The 23,548-nt window shown below is 64.2% G+C and overlaps 1 protein-coding gene across 4 annotated transcripts in view; it reads left to right on the forward strand.

Annotated features, from left to right (window-relative positions):
* The window catches only part of Rxra (retinoid X receptor alpha), a 75,601-nt gene extending 57,469 nt beyond the window's left edge, over positions 1–18,132 (forward strand). For all 4 annotated transcript variants that reach the window (XM_013073719.3, NM_001310229.1, XM_087182584.1 and 1 more), the window contains 7 exon segments: positions 162–341; positions 5,741–5,910; positions 8,389–8,518; positions 12,374–12,506; positions 13,172–13,263; positions 14,129–14,234; positions 15,251–18,132. In XM_013073719.3, the coding sequence (XP_012929173.2) occupies positions 162–341; positions 5,741–5,910; positions 8,389–8,518; positions 12,374–12,506; positions 13,172–13,263; positions 14,129–14,234; positions 15,251–15,398 (959 nt within the window). In that variant the 3' untranslated portion in view covers positions 15,399–18,132.
* Positions 18,133–23,548: the final 5,416 nt, after the last annotated feature.

Here is a 23,548-nt window from a genome sequence, read left to right on the forward strand (position 1 = left end):
AGGACTTGTGACCCGCAGGGGGAGCCGCAGGGTGGCCATCCTCAGATGAGCAGGAGGGCAAGGCGGGGCCCCGCGAGCCCAGGCCAGGGTCAGAGCCAGCCCTTGTGGGCCCCGGGGCAGGGGGCCCGGCTGGGCCGCTCTCAGGCACCCTCTGCCCGTAGGCAAGCACTACGGCGTGTACAGCTGTGAGGGCTGCAAGGGCTTCTTCAAGCGGACTGTGCGCAAGGACCTGACCTACACCTGCCGGGACAACAAGGACTGCCTGATCGACAAGCGGCAGCGCAACCGCTGCCAGTACTGCCGCTACCAGAAGTGCCTGGCCATGGGCATGAAGCGGGAAGGTAGGCGGGCGGGCACAGGGTGGCAGGCTGCCTCCACCTCCAGCCCGCATTCACTCGGGGCGGGGTTGGGGCACCGAGTCCGGCCGGGAGCCCTGCATGTGTGCCGCGGGCTCCTCTGGCTGTGCTGCTGCCCAGTAAGGGCACGGCCAGGGAGGCCTGGGGAGGCGCTGCTCAGGCCGGCGTGGCCGGTGGGTGTCCCCTGAGCTGCTGCTGGGTGTGGGGTCGCGGGACCCGGGGAGCAAGGCTTCGGAGCTGCTTTACTTGGGGGACATGCTCGGGCTGTGCTGCTGAGTCTAAGATGCGGTCGGGTTGCTACTCCTGCCTTGGCCTCCGGGGGCCCTGTGGCTTCAGGGCCCTGGACGGCATCCCCTTGATGAGCATCCCGATGGTGGGCGCTGCGAGGCGTGCACTTCCTCTGTCTGTCTGGGTCTGCTCTGTTCTTGGCCTCTGCCTCTCTGGAGAAACTGAAACCTTGGTGGGCCGCACTCCCCGAAGCACTTCCTCCTCCGGGCTGTGAGATCGTGTGCGGTGCAGGGTGGGGGCTCTCGGGCAGCCTGTGTCCCACTCCCAGTGGGGCTGGTAGGGCCCCAGCGCCTCGTGAGCAGCCCTTTCTGATCGGGCGCATGGTTCCCAGAGCGCTGGAGTTTGTGCAGCTCTGTTCTCGCTGTGCAAGTGGAGCAACTGGGGACGTCCAGGTCTCGTCCAAGGTCACGTGCCAGGCTGGTGACCCTGCCCTCCCACCCTGTTCCCTCTGCCTGCGGCAGGCAGAGGAAGCCAGCGCCCCGCAGGGAGGGGCGCCCGCCCTGCTTCCTGTGCGTGCTTCATGTGGTGAGGGAAGGCTCCCTGGGGACGGCGAGTGCAGCACCGTCCCTGGAGGATGGGGATGGGCAAGGGGGAGTGAGCCTGGCAGGCGGTGCCCAGGTGTGCAGCGTGTGAGGCTGGGGCTGAGGGAGGCGGTGGAACTTCGTGCCTCTTGCCAGCTTGGTTGAGCGCCTGCGCTTACCCCTTCTCTGAGCGTGCTGACAGCCCCCGGTGTCCTGTTGGGCACGGGTTGTGAGCCCTGGTCCATTGAAGGCGACCAGCAGGTGACCAGGCAGGGCCCCGAGGGTGCGGTGGGAGCTGGCTGCGAGGCTTGGGCATGGGGCACACAGCTCAGGTGGTGGGAGGGTGTCCAGGCTGCCCCCGAGGGAAGGCAGGTCAGACCCCCAGGCCAGACACGTGGAGAGGCTGCAGCCCCAAGCCCTGGCGGGGACCCTCAGCCCATGTGCCTCCCTGCCAGGACTGGTGTGCCTGCTCTTCTCAGACTCCCACGCTGGTCGCCCGAGGCCTGGGAGTGGGTGACCCTTCTCCCCCACCCATGTGGGTAGGTGCCCTCCTGGTGTCCCTGCTGCATCCCGCGTGCACTCTGTCCTAGTGCCGCCCACACTTCCCCGATAGAGAGGTGGGCGCGGGGAGGGGCACCTGGGGTATCTTGGGGCTGGCACGGCCCGGCTGGCTTTGCCCATTTGCTGGATCCCAATCCCTGCTGGCCGGAGATCTTTGCAGCCTCCGGCCCTGCGTCTTCCGCCCGTCCCTGTGGCAGCACGCAGCCTCGAGGCTTGATTTATAGGCCGTTAGATAAATACCTGGTCCTGTCCAGGGCCCTCCTCCCCTTTGTCTCTGGTTGGATTTATGAGTCATGAACGTGCTGTAAAAACCTCCTACAAAGTGCTCTCGTGCCCCAAACACAACAACTGCAAAACGGGCTCGGGCTCCCCGGTGGGAGCAGACGGCAGCTCTATGTGGGCGGCTAGAGGAGGAGTTGAGGCCCCCCTGCCCAGCGGGCCCTGCCACCCTGCGCAGGGTCTTGTGCAGGTGGGGCAGCCTTACCTGCCTGCCCCAGGCCCGACACGTCTCCCAGGCCCGTGGTCCCAGTGGGAGCTCCACTCTTGGGATGGGCAGCCTCCGAGCAGCCCCACGGTGCACCCTGCGGGGACCCCCGGGATGAGCGGCTGGGAGGGGGTCAGGTCCAGCCCTGCCAAGTGCCAGGCCTGCTGTGGGTGGCTCTGTCCACTGGCTTGATGCCACACGAACCTGCACATCCTTCTGTCTTGTCCCTTGTCCCCTGAATTCAGCTCCGGGAGGGTGCTTGGGGTTGGCCGGCCACCAGGTGGGCCCAGGATTCCCTGTGGCCCTGCTGCTGGGAGGGGACCCCCTCACTCCTGGACAGGCAAAATTCCCACCCGGAGCTGGCTGGTGAGGGACACCATGGCTGATAGCATCTCCGTTGGGCAACAGCCGGGCCTGCAGTGGCAGGCAGACCCAGGACTTGTTCTGCAGCATTCCCCGGCCCAGGCAGTGCCTCAAGGCCTCGGCTTAAGACCAGGCTGAGCCCAGGCCTGTTCAGGGCTGGGGGGCCTGCAGGTGCGGATCTGAGGGGAGACAGACTGGGCACCCCCAGCGCACCGCCCCCCTCCCGGCCAGGCTGCCCTCTGCTTCCTCCCTGCCTCCCTTTGCTTCCTGTGCCCCTGGGTCCAGGGACCAGGGGTACAGACGGCAGTGGTGTGTGTGTTTGTGTCTGTGCGCACGTGCGTATAGATAGGGGTGGCTCCACCGGTTCCCACTCTAGGGAAGGAGCCCCTGTGGGGTTTGAGTGCTGGCTTTGTGGCAGCGGGCTGGTAACTTTGCCTCTGTGAGCGTGGAGTCCTCATGTGTCCCATGTGAGCCCCTGCCAGGTCCCACGTGGCAGAGGACACGGCTTGGGTGGTTGGTGGGGTTGGAGAGGTGGCCACGCTGTGTGTGTATGTGTGCATGTCTGTGTATGCATGTATTCGTGTGTGCATGTCTGTCAGCATGTGATTTGCCCTAGATTGGATCCCCTGAAGGAAGGAAGACCACCCCCTCTGAAGTACCAGAAGGACCCTGCCCATGACAAAGGACAGAGGAAGGGCCCAGCCACCGGCGGTGCCCCAGACAGAGGTGGCATGGGGCTGGGGGTGCCCTTGTGGCCTCCCCATCGAGCCGTCTGTCTTCAGGGAAGGGCCTCCTGCTTGGCCCCAGGGCCGCGGCAGCTCCCAGCACCCCACCGCGGCTGTGGGTCTGCTGCTTTCTGAGTCTGGTGCCAGCGTCTCCTGACGTGGGGACCCCGGCCGAGCTGGGGAGGGGTGGCCCTGGCTGGGTGGGGTCCCCCAGACTCAGCCTGCGTCCTGATCTTCCCTGGGGCCGGTCCTCCCACCCAGGCTTAGGCCTCCAGCTGCGGCTTCCTTCCCGCTGCTGCTGGCTGCTGAGCACCGGCCTGGGGAGGATAGGGGGAGGCCCTGTATTTACAGACGCCTCCCGCCCGAGGCTTCCCGGCGCCAGTGGGGCATAAGTCAAACATGACTGCGTCTAGAAGGTGATTGAGCTGGCGAAACATAAATCCCAGCTCCACCTGCCCCACCGCTGTCTATAAATAAGACCATAATATTTATAATGATGCTGCTCAGAGCTGCTGGGGCCCTTCACAGCTTCAAAGTGCTTTACAAAACATTTGCTAATTAATTCTCGCCACCCGCCTGATGAGGAGGCAGGTGCCGAGCCCCCCACGGCCTGCTCCAGGCTCCCAGGGAAACCAGCCGCAGCGCAGCGAGGCTCAGCACTCAGGGCTGCTGGAGGCCATGGCGCCTGCCCCCGTGGGGACGTGGGGTGGGCAGATCGGGCCTGTGCAGGCCCTCGTGGGGTGCATTGTGAAGGCAGGCATCCTCCGTCACGGGAGATGAGGCAGAGGGTGGGGGACTTGCCCTGGGCCACACAGCTGTGAGAGGTAGAGCCAGCTTCGGGACTGGGCTGTGTGATTCCATCTGGAGCCCGCAGCCTCTAAGATGTCCACAGTGCCCTTTCTAGCTCTCTGAGCCTCAGTTGCCCCCCAAAGAGGAGGCTGCTGAGCAGACACCATCTGCCCAGACCCTCTGCGCAGGCAGGAGGGCCGTGGGCCTGCCGGTGTCTGCCATAACCAGCCATCTAGGTGCCTCCTGCTGGTGGGCTCCCTGGCGTCCATGGGGTCTCCCCTGTCCCTGGAGCAGTGACCCCACCTCAGATGAGTGCCACACGTGGAGGGGTGGGGGGCAGAGCCTGCCTGGCCCTGTTAGGGTTGGATTTTCCAGGACAGCCAGGCGTGCGGGAGCCTGGGTTTCCTGGCTGGTGCGTGCGGAGCCTCTGCCCAGCCTGCTGCCCTTGGGTCCCAACGTGGGAGTGGGAGGTCCCTGGCTCAGCCCCACTGTTGGGTCTTGGAAAGACGGCCCCATCCTGGGATGCTTCAGGGGTGCTTGTGGGGACCCTGAGGCGCAGGAGGGCACCCATCAGACCCCAGGGGAACGGTGGCCAGTGGCTGGCAAGAAGCCAGGGACACAAGAGGTCTGGAGGCGTCCACTTGGGGCGGTTAGAGAGCTGTGGGCTGGAAGGGAGCCGTATAGGGCTGGGGCCCCTGGACCACCATGGCAGGGAGACTGTGGGGCCCTGGGCTGGAGGAAGGAGGGCAGGATAGGCAGGGGAGGGAGTTATGGCCTGGGACATGGCTGTGCTGGCAGGGCTGCCTGGTAAGTGCCCTGTGATCCTGGGGAAGCAGGGGAAGAGGGCCAGGTGCAGCCCCAGGCAGAGCAGGCAGGTGGGGGGCGATGTCATGGGAACCGGAGGCTTCAGGGGTGAGGGTCTGGGCCATTGCCCGGCCTGCGGGCAGGAGGGCAGGATGGAAGAGCAGCTGATGCCCATCAGGTCTGGGGCATGGTGAGGTGTGGAGCTTTGTAGGAGCAGCCGGAGGGCCTGGGCTGAGTGGGGTGTGGAGTGGGGTGAGCGGAGGTGGCTCAAGGACCGCGGGCCCTGCTGGCGTTGTCTCTTGGGCTGACTGTGGGCCACCGAGCCTTCCAAGCCTCTGTTCCTTGGGAGGGGCAGCGTCGTGGCCGGGCATTGGTGGCAGAGGAGTGGAAGAAGGAGGAGACCGAGCCAGGGTCGGGCATGGGGTCGGCAGACAAGCACTTTGCGGGTGTCCGCGTGTGACTCTGAGCCCGTCTGCCCCTTGCCCCTGCCCCTCACCAGCATGGCACTGTTCCTGGGCAGGGCACCATAGGCTCCAGCTCTGGGCCTCTACATGTGCTGTTTCCTCCACCTGAACCAGTCCCAGTCTCACTGCTGCTGCTTTCGGGAGGCTTCTTGGCTTTACCGAGTCCTGCGGCTCAGGTCTCTGCCAGGCCGTCAGCTCTAAGGAAGGCGGTCTGCTCTGCTCCTGGTGCGAGTGTTGGCTGAGTGACTTCCAGAGAGGTGGTCTTTCTCATCAGGGCTCGGCCACCGAGAGGCCTGGCGTGGGCAGGCACGGGGCTTGTGGGGACCCCAGGGTTGGTGTGCTGGCTCAGCTGGCCCTGCCCAGGCTGACGGGCCTTGTGGTTCAGCCGTGCAGGAGGAGCGGCAGCGGGGCAAGGACCGCAGCGAGAGCGAGGTGGAGTCGACCAGCAGCGCCAACGAGGACATGCCGGTGGAGAAGATCCTGGAGGCCGAGCTGGCCGTGGAGCCCAAGACGGAGACCTACGTGGAGGCGAACATGGGGCTGAACCCCAGTTCGGTGAGTCAGCCTCGGTGTCTGCCTCAGTTTCCCTGTGGATGCTCTCTGGCTCATCCTTCCTGGGCAGCCAGGGAAGTAGCGGGCTCCTGGGGGCGGTGCTGGGGGCCCTGGCCCTGCACTCACCCCTCCCGGACCCCGTGTGCGCTGCAGGTGTGGCCCCAGGGTGGGCAGCTCTGCCTGCTGTGTGTGTCCCCAGGCAGGTGACATCCCTGAGCCTCCTTGTCCTCAATGGAATAGGTACTGCCGGAGGGGACCCCAAAGCCGGAAGTGGCTCCGGGGCCTCCATTCAGTCTCCCTCACACTGGCGCCCATAAGAGTGGCCTGGGGATGGCCACCCCTGCCTGCCAGGCCACCTGCTGCCCCCTCTGCCTCCAGGTGAGGGCCGGGTGGGCACAGGCTGCCCTCCTGGCTCCCAGGGCTGGGGTTCAGACCCACAGGCCTCCACTCCTCCCTCACTGGATGTCACCTCCCCTGTGCCTCTGTGTCTCTGCCTGACGTGGCCTGGGCCCTGCATGGTACCTGGGCTCCTTTCTAAGCCCCCACCTACCTGGGCTGCAGGAACCTGCATGGCCTCTGGCGAGCTCACTGGCTGGGACGCCTTGTTTGTCACAGCCCCACTGAGAAGGTCCCGTGCCGGGGCTGGGTGGGTGGCTCTGGCACTTTGCCCAGACCCTGCGCTTCCTGCTGTCTTGCCATGGTCAAGCCCAGATGTGGGCTCAGCGCACCATGCTTTCCCTCCCCGCCCCCGGCACACGGCACGCAGTGAGGTGAGGGGCTGCTGCCCTCTTGTGAGGATGTACAGTGGTCTCTGGGCTGTGCCCCACTGCCCAGCTCTGGTCAGGAACATCAGCCGTGCCCCTGGGAGCTCAGGTGGCCCTCCCCTGCCCTGTGCCACTCTGTTGGTCGGCTGGGCTCCCAGCTGGAGAAGGCCCAGTTCCAAAGGTGGTCCCTTCTCGTGGGGACGCCCACGTGGGGAAGACGGTGGCTGGCAGTGAGGCAGGCTCTGTGCTGGAGCAGGGTTACAAGGGTGGCCGGCGGCGGGCACAGGGATGCCAGGCTTCGCCTCTGTTGAGCGAAGATGTTACCTGCAAACACCCTGTGCCCTGCTTTCTCTGCAGAAGCTCGGTGCTGCAGTGCGTGTGGAGGGCAGGGGTCCTGCTCGCGTAGCGGGCCCAGGGAGGGGCTCTCCCCTGCCATCTGGGTGGTCCTGTGGGCACCCCTTCCTGGCCTGAGCTGTCGGCTCACTAACATCTGCTGCGGGATCACAGTAGGGGAGCCCTTGCCGGAGGCCACACCTCGCAGCTGGAGCAGGGTTGGGGCAGGGAGCAGCCCTCCCTCCCTCCCTCCCTCCCAGCGACCTCTCCAGGCCTTGCCTGCTGGGCCGGGCGGGAGCTGGGGTCTTCCTGCCCCAGGCGCGGCCTTGCTGCCTCCTCCCTGGCCGCCCTCGCCCTGTCTCCAGCCCGCGCATCCCTCCCGTGTCTGCCCTGTGGCCTCTTCCACACTGGGCTGCTCTCGGCCCTGGACAGGCCAGGAGGACAGCAGTGCCTGGGTGCCCGTGAGCACTGGCTCGGGGGAGGCTCCGAGGTGGGCTGAGCATCGGGACCCTCTCTCTGTCCACCCTCCCAGCTGCCCGGGCCTGTTTCCTCCCCCATCCTGGCCCCTGGCCCTAGGCCTCCATGCCAGTCTGTCCCCAGCTCCCTTCCCAGTGAGCCCTCAGCAGGCGCTGGCAGCACTGGTTTCTGTCAGCAGAGCCCTCCACGGTGGATACTTTTCCTCCTGGTGCCTGGCCACTGCCAGTTCTGAAACAAGGGACCCTGCACCCCTGCTCTGGTGTCTGTCCTGTCGCAGAGTGACTTGGGGGGGGGCAGTCCGAGCCCTGCCAGTGCCCCTGGTCCCTGAGAACGACAGGACAGCCCCCTCTGGCCAGGTCAGATTCTGATCTGCCCAGCTCTGCCCGGGGCCTGGTGTCTCCAAGACGCGTGCTGACCTGAGTCCCTGCATCATCTGGTTGGGGTGGTCCCATCTGTCTCCTCCTGCCCAACACCTGCCTTGCCAGGGCTGGGGTTGCTGAGCGGATCCTTCCTGGGGCTGCTGAGATGAATCGACACACGCTGAGTGGATTTTAGCATCTCAGGGGTTGTGAGGCCAGAACTCCCAGTCGGGCTCAGAGGGCTGAGTCAAGCTGTAGGCTGGGTCTCAGTCCCTGGCTGTGGTCCCGCACTGTTCAGGCTGGCAGTACCCACTCCGGCCTTCCAGCCCCTCAAAGGCCCTTGCTGTGACCTTGGGCTCCCGGTGACCCAGGGTTGCCTGCCATCCCGAGGACTTTAGCACACTCCCTCCTCTCAGTCCCTTTCTGTGCGAGTCACGCCCGCAGGGCCAGGTCAGCCTCCCAGGGCCACCACTCGGTCCCCGCCCGGGTGCAGCACGTGGGTCAGGCCTGGCGTGGGCCTTGACTCTGCGTCTCCTTCTCCACTGCAGCCCAACGACCCCGTCACCAACATCTGCCAGGCCGCAGACAAGCAGCTGTTCACGCTGGTGGAGTGGGCCAAGAGGGTCCCGCACTTCTCTGAGCTGCCGCTGGACGACCAGGTCATCCTGCTGCGGGCGGGTGAGTGGCCGGGCTGCTGGCTCAGGGGCCAGTGGGATGGCGGGCAGGAGTGGCGGCTCAGGCTGGGGACAGCCCGGCTGTGGAGCCCTGGGGGAGGCGGGGCCCAAGCCGCCTCCTCCCCTGTCAAGGGGGGATTCGGGGCATGCGGGTAGCTGGGGTCGCGGGGAGCCGGGTCCTCAGCTGAGTCTCCTGGCTGTGAAACTGCGGGACATTGCGCATGGAGCCTGTGGCCACGGCAGAGGTGCTAGAGACTGTCCCATCCCGAGGCCACGCTGTCCCGGGGTCTGGACGTCCTGACCGCCCAGCTGTGCCACGGTGGCCAAGGTTTGTCACCTGGCCCAGCCAGACGGGCAGAATGATGTGCAGCATGTTCCAGAAGGTGCTGGGCCAGGCCTGATCATCCTGCCTCCCTTGGGGAGGGGTCTTTGATTGTATTGAGGTCCGGATGAGCCAGGGTCCCCCATAGCAGGTCCCTGGCCACACTGCCTTTGCCGAGACGCGTGCGCCCTGCTGTTCTTTCAGAGTCTGGTGTGCGTCCTGCCCACCAGGCACACATCTGTCCAGCTCTGCCCGCACTTCTCAGGCCCCCGCCTCCCTGCTCAGCCCAGAATCCCGAGCTCTGCCGGCCTGAGAGCCTGCCCACCCTGGAGGTCTTTGGAAGGACCTCACATAGAGGAGGGGCCGCCGGGACCCCTGGTCTTAGTCACTGTTTTCCTCATTGCTGAGACAGTGTTTGAGAAGGCCCTGCCTCAGGAAGGGGAGGTTCATTTGGGCTCAGGAGTCAGTGTGCAGTCAGCCTCAGAGCTCATGGCAGAGGGGCCTGGCGGAAGAGAGCTGCTCACCCTGTGCAGCAGGAAGCTGACAGGAAGGAGAAGCAGGGAGGGGAGTCGCCCTCCCAGGCCCATCCCCGTGCTCCCTCCAGCCACACCCTATTGCCTAGCCGTGCTCAGCTGCACATTGGTCAGTGGGTGGAGCCATCACGAGCACCCGGACCCAGTCACCTCCCAGCCCCATCTCTTGAGTGCAGGGGGCTTTCCTGGGACATCCCAGGCTTCTGCAGGCGCTGGCGTCTGGCTGCACAGACGCCTCGGCAGCCTGTGGGCCTCCCTGACCTCTGAGTCGGCGGATGCCCAGCCGAGTGTTAGTGGCAGCTGCCCTGCAGCTCCAGCCCCCGGCAGCTTCCCTCTGACCCCAGTCCTCATGGGGCGATCACAGCACATGAGCGCTGGCCTCTGAAGGCCATGTGCAGGGACTGTCCAGGCACACGGCAGCCCGACCCATGCCTCTGTGTAAGTGTCTGGCTGGGTGCGGGTCCCCGTGTGGCCTTCCCTTGCCCAGGCCCAGGCTCCTGAGTGCCCCGCCCCTGCAGGGCCTCCCGTGACTGCCCGTGACATCCCACCGTGGGTGACTTTTGCATCCCCCTTGGCCTCCTCCAGGGCTCGTGGTGGCTTCTCAGCCCAGCACAGGCTTCCACCCCAGCCTCACTCTGGCCTTGTCCCCTCTGAGGGCCCTTGCTGACTGGCTGCCGGGCGCACTGTGAGTCTGGGCCCCACCGAGCAGCCGCATGAGGTGGCTGAGTCCCAGGGTCCCAGCAGGGTCCTGGCTCTGAGTGCAGCTCTGCTGCCTGTGAGTGTGTGGCCTGGGCCGCGTCCCTCTCCACGCCTCAGTTTCCTCCTGTGCCCCTTCTGTGGGGGCTGGCAGCATTGTGTGTGCCAGGCAGACTCGGTGGCACTGTGGACTCTCACATGCCCCGCAGATGTCTGCCTGGGCCGCTTGATGCCCCCCACGGCGGCCATGGAGACCTGGAATTCGAAGCCTGTGGCAGCCAGGTGGCTGGACACGGTCAGCCCAAGGACAAGGTCTGGCCAGCTGCAGTTGGGTGCAGCCTCGGTCCCCGGCTCAGGGATGTGGGTCTCAGGTCCAGGACCCCAGATTCTGGGGGATTTCCACCATCCTGTGCGCCACTGGGCAGCACGGGCTTGAGGCCCAGTCTGTGGTCACCCTGAGGAGCGTCCAGCTGCACTGTTCCATGCTGCTGCATGGCCTGTGCCTGGGGCTGCCAGGTTAGGGCCCCTTCATCGGGGTGGGCTCGCTGCTCCAGCTGTCCAGGGAGACCTTCAGAAACGAAGTGACAGATAGTTCTGGCTCATTACGAGGCACATCGTGACTCTTCTGTTTGTCAGGCAGGTAAACTGCAGCAAGGCAAGGGCCAGTCACGGCCTCAGGCTCCTGTGTTGGCCCTTCTCCCTCCCACCTGCCCCTCGTCCCAGGCCGTTGAGACCCCGTGTGCCGCTGGAGGCCTGGCGCCCCCGCATGGCACACCCTTGTCTTCCTCTCGTTGGGTTGGTCCTGCTCCTGGCCCCGCTCTGGGACACAGTGGACGCCAGGCCGGCCTGGGGCTTCGGCACCCCGGGATAGGGCCCCCGGCCACCTTGTACCCCCAGGGGACAGCAGCCTGGCTCTCAGAGCCCCTGCTCTATTGTGCACGGATGTTTCCTAAACTCCCCCACAGAAACCCACCTCTCCCTCCGCTTCGCCAGGCCTCCTGCCAGTACCTGGCTGGGCTCGGCCACAAAGGCAGCCTGGAGGCGACCAGCGTCTCTGACAGGGACCCAGCCCTGGCTTCTCTGGCTGTCCCGTCCAACCTTGCTGATAGCTCACGGCGCCCCACGATCACAGGAGTGCACAGGCACGGATCTCAGGCCCTCGTTCCTTTTCTGGTTTTGGTGGCTTATGCAGCCAGGACAAGTCCACCCCTGGGAGCAGCAGCCTGGGGCAGGGCCCGGGCCGCCTGGTCAGCTCGGCCTCCCTCTGGCTGAGTCGTGAGACAGTGAGGTGGAACTTGGCCCTGGCTCCTGTGAGGGCCTGGATCACGTGTCTGAGTGCATTCTGCAGGGTCCCACCTGCCGTGCTGAAGGCCTGGGCCTGCACTGTGGTCCCCCCGGGATGGAGAGGGACGGGGCACGGGGAGGGGCCACCGGCACCATCACACGCCGCGTACTGAGGACCTCGTGTTGTCCGGGTCACAGAGGCTCCTGGAATACTTGTGCAGTTTGCTCTTTTCCTTTTTTCCTTTTAATTTTCAGTAGCCTGTGTTTGCGATGCGTAATGACCACACCCCGTGGGAAGCCCTCCCATGTGCATGGCACGTCACCCCCTCCCCTGCCCCTCTCTCTTCCATGTCTTGGCCCCCTTTCCTTTTGCGAAAGATCGAGCTCTGTTTCCTGTTGTCGATCTTTCATTTTGCTCTTGATTTATACTCTGGGTTTCTCATATAAGAGAAACCACACAGTATTGAAGCTCGTGTGTCTGATTTATTTTACTTAATGTTATGATCTCAAGCAGCTTCCATTTTCCTACAGATGACTCAAGTTTATCCTTCTTTATGGCAGAGTAGTACTCCCTGGTGTGTAAACACCACATTTCTTTATCCATTTGGCCGTTGATGGACATACGACTGCCTCCAAGATTTAGTTATTATGAGTGGTGCTGCTATAAACACGGGTGTGCATATGTCATTGTAACGTGATGTCTTCAACTCTGTCGGGAAGATACCTAGAAGGGGACTAGCTGAGTCAAACAGAATTTCTAGGTTCAGTGTGAGGCATCTCCGTTCTGATTTCCACAGTGCTTGTCCTAGTTTGGATTCTCACTGCGCCTGCATGCACTGCAGGAAAAGGGTGTTTCTCAAACTTAGGTGCTCCCGAGCCTCCTTTCTATGGAACCCTTCATCGGGCTAGGGTTCTACAGAGCCCACTTTGGGAACACTGGGTTGGCTTGGGAAAGGGGGGAAAGGGGCAGAGCCGGTGGGGTGGAGCGACAGTGGCCGAGTGACTGTGTGCCTCCTCCCCGCAGGGTGGAACGAGCTGCTCATCGCCTCCTTCTCCCACCGGTCCATAGCCGTGAAGGATGGGATCCTCCTGGCCACCGGGCTGCACGTGCACCGGAACAGTGCCCACAGCGCAGGGGTGGGCGCCATCTTTGACAGGTGGGGTGGGTGTGGGGTCAGCTCTCTGCTTGCGCAGTGCAGGGCAGCGCATGAGCGACCTTGGGTCAGTGGCCCCCAGCCACACCATGTCCTGGACAGCACTGCCACGCTGTGGGGCCGGGCTGGGCCGTGGAGCTGGGGAGGCCCGTGAGGCTGAGACAGGCTGGTGCCACCCTGGCCTTGGCCATGGACCCTCCTGGCAGCCAACAGGCTGAGGGGGAGCCTGAGAGCCCCTGGGAACTCCGTGGGCGTCTCTGCTCACAGAGGGTCCCCTGGGGAAGTGGCACCTACCCCTTCCTGCAGCTTGGCCCCTGGGGAGGCTGATGGGAGCAGCCGCCCTGCAGGTGGCTGGGGTCTTGTCTGTTTCGAGCCCTGGCTCCAGGACTGGGCCCCCTCAGCTCAGCCCCTGTGGGTCCCCCTTTAGTGCCAGGCCCTGGGGTGACATCCCAGGCAGCTCCCGGGAGCGCAGGCTCCAGTCCTGGGTGGGACTGGCCGGCCAGATGGGCGGGGCTGGGGCTCATGTCCACACTGCTTCTCCTCACCTGGCCTTGCCTGTCCCAGCTGCCTGTGGGGCCCTCGGGCTTCCCAGAGTCCCCAGGGCTTCCTGTGGCGGGGCCGGCGAGGGGCCAGTCTGACTTGGACTTGGTGGGCTTCCTGTCCCGCAGGGTGCTGACAGAGCTAGTGTCCAAGATGCGGGACATGCAGATGGACAAGACGGAGCTGGGCTGCCTGCGTGCCATTGTCCTCTTCAACCCAGGTACTGGGCTGATGCCCATGCCCGCGGCCCACTGTGGGCCGCATCATGGCGGGAGGCAGCTGGGCCGCCTCCTGCTTGCTGTGGGATGGGCCGAGGGGCCAGCTGCTGTCCTAGGGTCGGGAAGGTGCTTGTCACTCGTCCCTTCTGGAAAGCGGCACATTGGCATCCCGTGCAGGACAGGGCCAGGCTCACATGTCCTGGATGGGGCTGGCGATCACGCGGGCCCACTGGGTATCCTGGGGTGGCCAGCACCACCTCCAGCCCCTGGGGCCATGGCCACACAATGGCAGGGATGCGTGGCTGACTGGGCGGGGTGCAGCCCTGGGGAGGGGCGACGTCCAAGGAGGGTGGAGTGGGTGCCGGGGCAGGCAGCACCCGGGCTTTGTCTTGGCCGTGGGGAGCTGGGCCCTGCAGGGTGTGGGAAGGAGGGTGCAGGGCCTGTGCTTGAAGCCCGCCTCTCTCCCTGCGGTGGGTGGCTTAACATGGAGTGAACGGTGGCCACCCCAGGATGCCCCTGGACAGTGGCCAGGAGGCCCCGTGAGGCCTGGCCCTCCAGCACACAGGCTGAGCCCTGGCCTGGTCCTCTGGGGTTGGCCCAGGGCACTGATGTACCAAGGAAGCCTGGGCGTTGGACTGAGGCGTTCAGGGCCTGTCCTGGTTACCATAGCAACGGGGAACAGAGTCCCGGCTCTGTACAGGTGAAGAAACTGAGTCCCTGGAGGTCAGAGACTGGTCCCAGGTTGGATGACTTTCAAGGGGCAGAGCCAGGCCCCCCCCCCCCCCCCCCCCGCCGAGCAGCCACCTCAGGCTCCCCCTATCCTGGGGCCTGGGCAGAGCTCTGAGCTGAGGCCACTTCTCCCTGCAGACTCTAAGGGGCTCTCGAACCCCGCCGAGGTGGAGGCGCTGAGGGAGAAGGTGTACGCGTCGCTGGAGGCCTACTGTAAACACAAGTACCCGGAGCAGCCAGGCAGGTGAGCGCTGCCCAGCCCGGGCGGACCCTGAGGCGGGCTATGAGCCGTCCCCACATCAGCGCTGCAGAGCCCATCTGTGAGGCTAGAGCTGCCCGGCTGCGGGCTGTGGGCACATAGCACACTCAGGACGACAGGCCCAGCGCCAGCACATAGTAGGCGCTTTGCAGAGGTGTGGAATAAGTGCCAGAGACTGTGACCTTCTGTCCTGGTCCGCAGTGCCGGGCACACTGTAGATGGCGAGGAGAGGCTGGTGGCCCTGGGATTCAGTCTGCTGTCCCGGCTCTGCCCCTTCTCGCTGAAGGGCACCTCCTGCCTCCCGATGTGAAGCCAGGTGTGGAGGGCTGGGCAGATGGGCACCCGCCCTGGCCATGCCGACCGGCACACACATGGTTAACTGCGTCCACGGCTCGGCCTCATCTGGTTTGGGTTAAAGCGAACTTCCCGGAGGATGAAGACAGGAGGGTGGCAGCCGCTTGTTTTTCCTGGCTTCCTGCCTCGGCCCATCTCGCCAGCTCAGCAGAAAACAGCTTTCTCTGGCCTCGCTCCAGCCTCCAGGCTGCGTTCTTGCCTTTAAAACTGCACAGGGAGGCAGCCAGCCACAGGGCTTCCTCCCCAGGAAGGGAGGGGTGTCGGGAGTAATCCGGCGGCCGCGGAGCCCCCTGGGTGTCTCGGGACGCTGGCCGCTCCCTGCTCTCTCAGGTCTGCCGTGGGTGCCCTGGATGCCCCCCTGGGAGCCCCCAAGGTGCCTCCCCCGGCTTCCTGGGGTCCCCCCTCCTGCATCCTCCCTGGCCTGGCTTCCTGTCGCCCGTCCTGGGCCAGGCCCTGTCTCTCGGGGACGACAGCTGTAGCACAGGCCTCGCTGGCGCTCAGATCCCTTCTTCGCGCTCTTTCCCTCGCTCACCTTTTCCTGTGGCTCCCCATTGCCCTGTTTGTGGTTTGTGACCGCCTGGCCTGTTTGGCCGCGGTGAGGGTGGCTGCCTGGGCCCCACCGAGCTCTCCGCCCTCCACTCCTGCAGGTTCGCCAAGCTGCTGCTCCGGCTGCCGGCCCTGCGCTCCATCGGGCTCAAGTGCCTGGAGCATCTCTTCTTCTTCAAGCTCATCGGGGACACTCCCATCGACACCTTCCTCATGGAGATGCTGGAGGCCCCGCACCAGATGACCTAGGCTGCTGGCCGCCTGCCCGCCCGGCCCGCGCGGACCCTCAGGGCGCTGAGGGATGCCGCCATCCCTGACATCTTCATTGCCGCTTGGCTGTGGCCCAGGGCAGCAGAAGCAGCTGAGACCCGGCCAGGCCCCTGCCCACTGGCTCTTGCCCGTGCCTGGGGCTGCAGGCACTGGGAGGGGCTCATTTGTTGCTGTTTGTCGTTGGAGGTTCTCGAATCCCCCCTTGGCCCTGACTGGAGTGACCGTCTTTGACAGCCCTGAGAGCTCACTCGGGGACAGGGGCAGGGCCAGGTGGGTGCCGGCTGAGTCTCACTGCAGGAGGCCCCCGCAGCCCTGCTGGAGCCCAGGGGCACCCCGGGGCCACGAGCCTCCCTTTTTGAGGAATGGAGGGTGAGCAGCCCCGCTTTCCAGAGGAAACCGGTGAGATCTCCCCAGCCACCGAGAACACAAGCCGACCTTCTGCAGGGTTTTGGGGCCACCCGAAGGCCGCAGGGACTGGGAGCACCCTCACCCCGCCTTGGTCTTCCCTTTGCATCATTGTCCTGCTTGCATCTTCCCCCTGCTGTGTGTGCCTGCTCAACCCACGGTACCCTGAGATCACCGTGCAGCATGCAGGCCGCGCCTGTGTGGGCTCTACTGACCCCTGTGCTGGACGGCACCATCCCAGGGACAGCAGGGGATTCTGACTGGGTTCCCTCGGAGGGACACAGGAGGCCTTGGGAGCCAGAGGGGCTTCTGGGAGAACAAGCCTTGAAGGCAGGGCAGGGGTGTCTTCCTTCCATGGCCTCTGTGTCTGCTTGGGGACTCTGCAGCCTCCTGGGCCCCAGGGTGGAGTTAGTGGGTGTTGACATCCACCCAGAGCCCTAGCTGGGCCCCGGCTCCCACGGCTCCCTTGGCCAGGTGGGCCACCGCAGACCTGAGACCCAGTGTTGAGTGGTCTGCTGAGTGGGTGGGGAATGGAGGGACAAGGAGGTGGCACAGGGAGGGGCCCTTGAACCCCCACAAGCAGCCCTGGGCTGGGGCCTGGGGTGGCCCTGTTGGCAGGGAGGACCTGGGAGTGGGGTGGGAGGTGGCAGGTGGGAGGAGCCAGCTTCCAGGCCTCTGGAGGACGGGCGTGTCCAGCTCAGGGCATGGCAGCACCAGGCAGAGGCTCACAGGCACTTGGTCCCACCTGCACCTAGCTCGGTGCCTTCTGCAGCCCGTTGCACCCAGGCTGTGCCTGCACCTGCCATGTGCAGTGCCCCCAGGCTCCTGTGCACCCCTCGGGAATGTCCATGGCTCCAGCAGAGAAAACCTAGGGACAGAAGTCTCCTCAGTCTCTCAGAAGTTCCCTCCGTCCCTGGGCCTGGCTGGCCTACCCCCCCCCCCCAAGCCAGAACCCCATGCCCTGTGGCCCTTGCAGCCTTACCTGCCGCCCACTCCCTGTTGCTCTTCCCGCGGCTTCCTGTCCCCTTCTTGTTCGTGCCCTGTCACCACCATTGTCCGTCCAGCGCTGCTGGTGTTCGAGGTGGGCCGTGGGGAGGTAGGAGGCCTCTTTAACCAGGCCTTCAGCCATGCTGCCAGTCTGGCGCAATTGAGGTGATTTTTGTAATTATTATTATATTTTGGTGGGACAGTCTTTAATTTTCTAAAGATAGCACTGACATCAGCTCCTCGGCCACCCTGTGCACGTCCCTGCTGTGGCCGGGCCCATGACCTCCCCCTTGCCGTATCCCTTCCCACGTGGACATTCACACCGGCTCCCGTGGCTGAGAAGCGAAGTTGGACGCAGGGCCCGGTGGCCCGCCTGGTGCCTGTCAGCAGATGGACCCTCGTCACGCTGGAGCGCGTGGTCTCTGGGCGACGTCGCCCCGGGTGCTGTTTCCCGAGCTCTCGGTGGTCCCTGGGGATCACAGGCTGGCAGCCTGGTGACAGTGCCGGAGAGGACACCGGGTGCCGGCCGGAACGTGGGGCCTGGTCCCTGTACACACGGGTGTGTGGTGTAAACGTGTATGTGCAGTACAGAGACGCTGCAAGCGAGGAGCCGTGTCACAGTTACCAATGTTTCGTGTTTATTTTTAATCAAGACTTTCCCTGTGTCCCTGTAAATTTGCTTCCTGTAAGCAAGCACCAGAGGATCCCTCCTTTGGTGAAATCTGGGTCTGAATGAGAATCTTGAGGCAGGAGATGCATCTATTTTAAGATGCCTGGGAGTGGCAGCTTCGGCAGTCCCAACCCCTAGCAATGCCTTAGCCGGGACGCTCGCTGATGCTTTAGGGATGTCACATCCACAAGGAGAGAGAGATAAGGAAATGTCTAAAGCATTGGGAAAGGTTAAAAAAAATCTATTTTTGTACAAATGTAATTTTATCCCTCATGTATACTGGATGATATGGCGGGGGGTGGGCCTATTTTGTTTCTGCTTCTAGCTGTCCAGGCGAGACTCGGAACGTGGAGGCTCTGCAGACCCCTGCCTGTGGATGCCTCTCGGCCGGGGCGGGGGCCGGGGCAGCCAGGGAGCCCAGGGTCGCCCTCGTGCCTTCCCAGTACTCCGTGGAACCATGCTGTCCCCTCGCCTGCTGGCCGGCCTTCCCACAACTCTGTCTGACTGTGAAATTCCTTCCCTCCGTAATTGTTCTCTGCAACATCGCAACGCAGTCGCCAGGGTTGGACGAACGATGGCGTTAGGGTCGTGGAACAGAGACACACAGAGGAAAACATGAGAGGGGAAACAAAATGAGCGTTTCAAAATCCATCTCCGTTCAGTTCTCCTTTGTTCTGCGTGGAGTTTCCTGTTTGAGCCCGGGAAGTGCAGGGTGAGGAGCTGGTGTCCCTGGGGCGGCAGGTCCAGGGGTCCAGGAGATGCAGCCCCTGGCATCCGCGGCACCAGGCGTGTGGACGCTTGCAGAGCCCATGCATCTCCACCCGCCCGGCCCCAGGGCCCCTGTGCCCAGCCCCTGGGTCCATGCTGGCCCAAGCCGGCAGGAACTTCACACAAGGACCACAAGACTAATGATGTCATCTCACTGCCTGATTAATAACAGGTTAACGACGCCCATCTGCACCATCCCTGTGATAAATGCCCTTTGTCTCCACGCTGTCTGGAAGCCGGGCTGCCCCGGCCCCAAGTTGGTGATGGTGCCTCAGCCCCCTCTCACACCTCCGTCTAGCCAGGCTCCCCACCGAGGAGGCACTGAGCCCCGGGAGCTGGAAGTAGGGTCTTGAGGAGCTGGACAGATGGCCCTGGGGTGGTGCCTGGAGCCAGGCAGGGCAGTGGCTTCCTGAGGTTGTTGCCCCCGTGAACGCATACATTTGTGCACATACACCGTACACATACATGGACACGTGTACATGCACTGCGCACACGTGCAATCATGCAGGCTGCACACACAGGCACACTCAGGTACATCCATGCACAAATCACTTCACTCGGCCTCGGAGGACGCCATCCAGGGAGGGAGGGAGGGTGAGGTCCAGCCAGCTACACTGCACACCTCCGTGCTCCCCTCCCCGGGATGTGTTTGAGGGCTGAGTGCACCCTGAAACAGCCTTGGCCTGGGTGGTGGTGCCAGTGAGACCCTACAGGACAGGTACAGTTTGTGCCCGACAGCTGCCCATCTGGGCCCCGACTCTGAGGGGCCTGGTCAGCTCTCCAGCCGCCGGAAGTCAGGGCTGCTGCATCTTGTCCTCCGGGACAGCACAGGTCTTGAGGGGCCAGGGCTGAGGCCAGCCCTCGGGGAGGCCGGTGGCCCCTGCAGTCCCCGAGCTGCCTCTCCTGCCCTGCTTGACCCCACTCTGGTCCCCGGTTCTATAACCCTGGCCGTCCCAGCTCTGAGGGCCCCTTTCTTGGCCTGGAGGGAGGGTTGGCCCTGAGAGGCAGATGGCCCTCTTCCTGCGTCCCCGGTGGCCACACGACAACATAGCTGCTGGCCAGGAGCCAGACCTCCCTGTCCCTTGAGACCTGGGCACGGCCTCTGTGACGCCCACCCCCTTAGTGGATGGAGGTCCCTGCAGGGCAGGTGGTCTCAGGTGAGGGTGCAGGGGACGAGAGGAGACAAGGTGGACAGAGGCCACTGGATCCTCAAGAGGCCGGGGAAGGGGAGGGCTCCCCTCCGGCTCCCAGGGCCCAAGTGCAGGTTTGTGATGACCCACAGGGGCGGCTCCAGGCGGGGCAGCGCGGCAGGCGGGTTCAGGTGCAGTGGTGGGCTGCTCCCTGGGGAAGTGTGGGGACGTCCACCTCCAGGGACACGGGCCCCGCCCAGTCCCAGCCCCGCGGAGCCCCAGCTGCCAGCGCAGGCCTGGCAACCCAGCCTCCGGCCTCCCTGCACTGTCTCTGGTTGCCAAGGCAACGCCTGCTCTGGGCAGTCCCTCCGGACCAGAGATGCTGGTTGTGATAAGTTGATCACCAGCAGAATCAGGCGGGGACAGGCGGAGCCAGGCTTGGGGTTTGTAACCCGAGACACCGGGGTGGGGGCAGGGGTGCAATCTCCAGTGGGGGGGTGGGACCTGGCCGGGCACCTCTGTGCTCCCCGAGCTGTGCTGGGTCCTGGCGCTGAGGGACAGGTCCGGGTTTCCCTTCCGTCAGCAGGGGGCAGCGCGGCAGCAGGGAGGGCAGGTGTGGGAAATGGGGCCTGGAGGGATGGGACAGGGGGCGGGAGAGCTCCTCCCTACACATGGCCCGGCGCTGGACCCTCAGGACGGGCAGGGGCCACTGCCGTGCCAAGGACAGCAGCTCCTGCAGGGACCAGAGTGCACCAGGAGCCCAGGCAGGAAGCGGCAGAGTGAGGACTTTGGACCCCGCCCTCGCAGCCGCCACGTGGTCCATGGTCCCCAGGAGGGGAGTCCACAGGCTGGCCAGGCATTCGGCCTGTGTTCCCCACCGTCCTCTGCCCTGGACCCCTCTGCACAGCAGCCCAGAGAGAAGCCAGGCAGCTGGGGAGGGGCCCAGCTCAGGCCTCCCCACCCGCCCGATGGTGCCGCTTCCCTTTGGTCCGCAGGAGGGACAGGGCACCCCATAGCTCCCTCAGGTGTGGGACGCACTGCCGCCTGCCGGAGATGCTGGGAAAAGGCCGCTCCTCCCAGTGCAGGGTACGTGGGCTTCCCGCAGGCTTTGCAGGATCCCAGTGCCCATGGCACCCCGGTCCGGGCTGGTCAGGAGCTGGGTGTTTACCAAGACCCCGGGGGCCAGGCTGTGTGAGCTCGGCGCGCCCACCTGCCAACAGGTGGGAGGCAGGGAGGCCCTGCCCTGAGGGCCTCAGCTTCTCCATCTCGGGCCCTTGTGACAAAGGTCCTGGCCACCTGGAAAGCGTTCTGTGGTTGCCGTTCACTCTGTTTTGTGGTGTGAAGAGGTGCTAATGCAGGGCACTGGAAATGAGAAGAGGCAGGTGCGACCCAGGGATTTGCTTGCTCCTTGGGAACCCCTGGGGTCTCCCACTGAGAAGACAAGGGCTGTGGGCCCAGGCTCCGGGGCCTAGGAGGGGCGTCATGGCTCATGGCTGTTGGGGAGAGGGACCAGGAGTATAAGGCACAATAACGGCCTTGAAGGTGAGCAGTGGAGCCCTTGCAGTCCAAGGACACGTCAGACAGAGCCGCCCATGGGGGTCAGGGAGGGAGGTGGAAAATGTGGAGGAGAGATGTAGCGTGTCCTTATCCAAGCAACCACCCACAAACCGAGCTGCCCACTCATCCATATACCCACCACCCACCCACCACCACCTAGGTACTCTCCACCCAGCCACCCAGCCCTCGTCTATGCATCCACCGACCACACTTCTCAGGCCAGGCCCTGCCTGGAGAGGTTCTCATCCACCCCCCGTTCCCAGGACAGGAAGGGATTGTAGGGCTGAAGCCTTGGGCCCATCAGCCTGACTCCTCCTCCTGGTCCTGTGCCGCAGGATGAGACCAAAGCCATGTGTCCAGGATACCACCTGAGAAGCCAGCTCTGCAGTTCCAGGTCTCTCGAAGGACAGGAAGTGCTGTCATCTGGGCGGCTGGCTGCTGTGGGGCTTTGTCCTCCTGCCATTCTTCAAAGTTCTTTCTTTTTTGGTACTGGGGATTGAACTCAGGTCCTTGCACTTGAGAGTCAGGCGGCAGAACCACTGAGCTGAATCCCTGGCCCTTCCTGCCGTTCTTGCACCAGTGCTGCCAAGCCTGGGCCAGCCTGGCTGCAGGCAGTGGTCCACCCACCCACCCACCTTGACAGTAGCCTGGGGTCTGAGTGCAGCTGGGATCTTGACGTCCCAGGCCCCTGTCTCCCCTGGGTGGATGGGCTGGGAATTACAGGGAGGTCACTTCTGGCCTGAGGTGTCAGGAGAGGATAATACGGATGTCATCGAAGACAGTCCAGTCTCGGGCAGGAAGTGTGGCCAGGGAGAGAAGGCAGCCAGGACCCCCCAAGATGAGAGCTGGCCAGGGAGCTTCTCTGAGGACCTCAGCCATCCCGTGAGGCTGTGTGGCTCTGCTCGAGCGGGCACCCAAGACAGAGCCCAGGCTGGGCTAAGTTGCCCGGGTGGGAACCCAGGGCACCAAGGGAGGCAGAGGCCTTACCTGTGGCCTTTGCCTTCCTGTGGGCCGTGGGAGCCCTGCGGGAGCCACAGGTGGGGCCCAAACCGTGAACCCCTGGAGCAGCACATGGAGGGTCACTGTAGCCAGCTGGGGTCACGGCCACTCCGGAAGGCAGCAGGCAGGTTGCAGAGTTGTGACACTGCTCACAGTCAAGCAGCAAGGTTGGAGCCCCGAGTGTGGAAATGGGTCTGTCCAAGACCTACACGAACCCTTCCGGCTACCACAGTTCTAGCTGCCAAGGACTGGTGTGATCGGGATGTCGTTCAATAAGCCAGTGCCGGGGCCGCACGCACGTGCGGGATGGATCAGCGCCAGAGCGGGAGCTGGCCAGCTGCGGAGACTTGGTGACGCCGATGTGTTGCCCGAAGGGAAGGCGCTTGGTGACTCTGCTTATGCAGCACCCGGGAGCCGCAGGACCACAGAGGGCACTGGCCCGGGCTCTGGGGAGAAGCCTGAGTAGAGGGACCGGGAAATCTTAGGGGAGCCTGGGTAGCCCATGCCCATTGGCCCCCATGGCCTGAGCCCTGCTGCCCCCATGGTGGAAGTTACTGTACGTAGGGTTTGGGGATCCGGCCTAAGAGTGGACAGGAGAGCACTCCCCGCCTGTGTCCTGGATGAGAGGGAGCTTCGCTGGAGGGTACAGCTTGGAGCGCAGAGGGGCTATGCAGGCGGGGCTAAGAGGTCTTGCCTGGCTGCCCAGGTGTCCCCAGGTGTGGGCTGGCCCAGGGGGATCGGTCACCCTGCTGGAGTGGGGTGACAGGCCAGAGGGGAAAAGCAGGCTCCCCGTGTTTGATGGTTGGAGCCGGGGGAATTTGTGTGATGGCTCCACGGAGAGAGACAGAAGTGACAAGGGTTCCCTGGCGGGTGCACAGTGTCCGTTAGGCTTCTCCAGCACAGGGCTGGGGCTCTGTGGGCCCACGACTGATCCCAGGACGGCGGCAGGAGTGACACAGGAGGACCTGGGGCCATCTGCAGGGCCAGGGAGTAAACTGCAGACACACTAAAACCAAAGCCGAAGCCAAAGCCACCAGGCTGTCAGCAGGACACAGAAGTCCCCAAGTCTGCCGTGTCCAAAGGAGGAGCAATATGAGCTGGAACAACATAAATGCCACAGAAATTGGATGGTCACTGAAAGTATAAAATATCCATGAGCCCAGGCACCTATAAATAAATGATGGAGGGAAGAGATGTACGGTGGGGAAGGGACAAGTCCCCCCAGTGCAGGTTCTGCAAGTGCACAGTCCTGGGGAGGCTGAGCGTAGATGCCTGGTTCTTTAATGGGGCGCTTGGGTCCCCAAGAAGAGGCCAGGATAAAAGAGCAGGAGAAATCAGCACAGCCTCGGCTGTCACAGGTGGGCACCCGCGATTCCATGTGACCCCCCCCCAATGCACACCTTCTTGCTGGACCCCGATGAAGACCCCAGACAAATCCCAGATAAGGTGACCTGCAACCCGGCCGGTGAGGGCATCAGAAGCCAGGAAGGCTGAGGAGCTGTCCTGACCCAAGATGCCAGAGCATGTGACACGGACCTGGCAGTGGCGAGGCTGGTTGTGTTGGCATGGGGTGGCAGCGTGGGACTCAGGCACGGGGGCGTGGAGACTCCGTC

The sequence above is a fragment of the Heterocephalus glaber genome, unplaced genomic scaffold (assembly GCF_053883595.1).
Source record: "Heterocephalus glaber isolate CG9 unplaced genomic scaffold, H.glaber_assembly_v1.0 deba00001479, whole genome shotgun sequence".
In the NCBI taxonomy this organism is placed as follows: Eukaryota; Metazoa; Chordata; class Mammalia; order Rodentia; family Bathyergidae; genus Heterocephalus; species Heterocephalus glaber.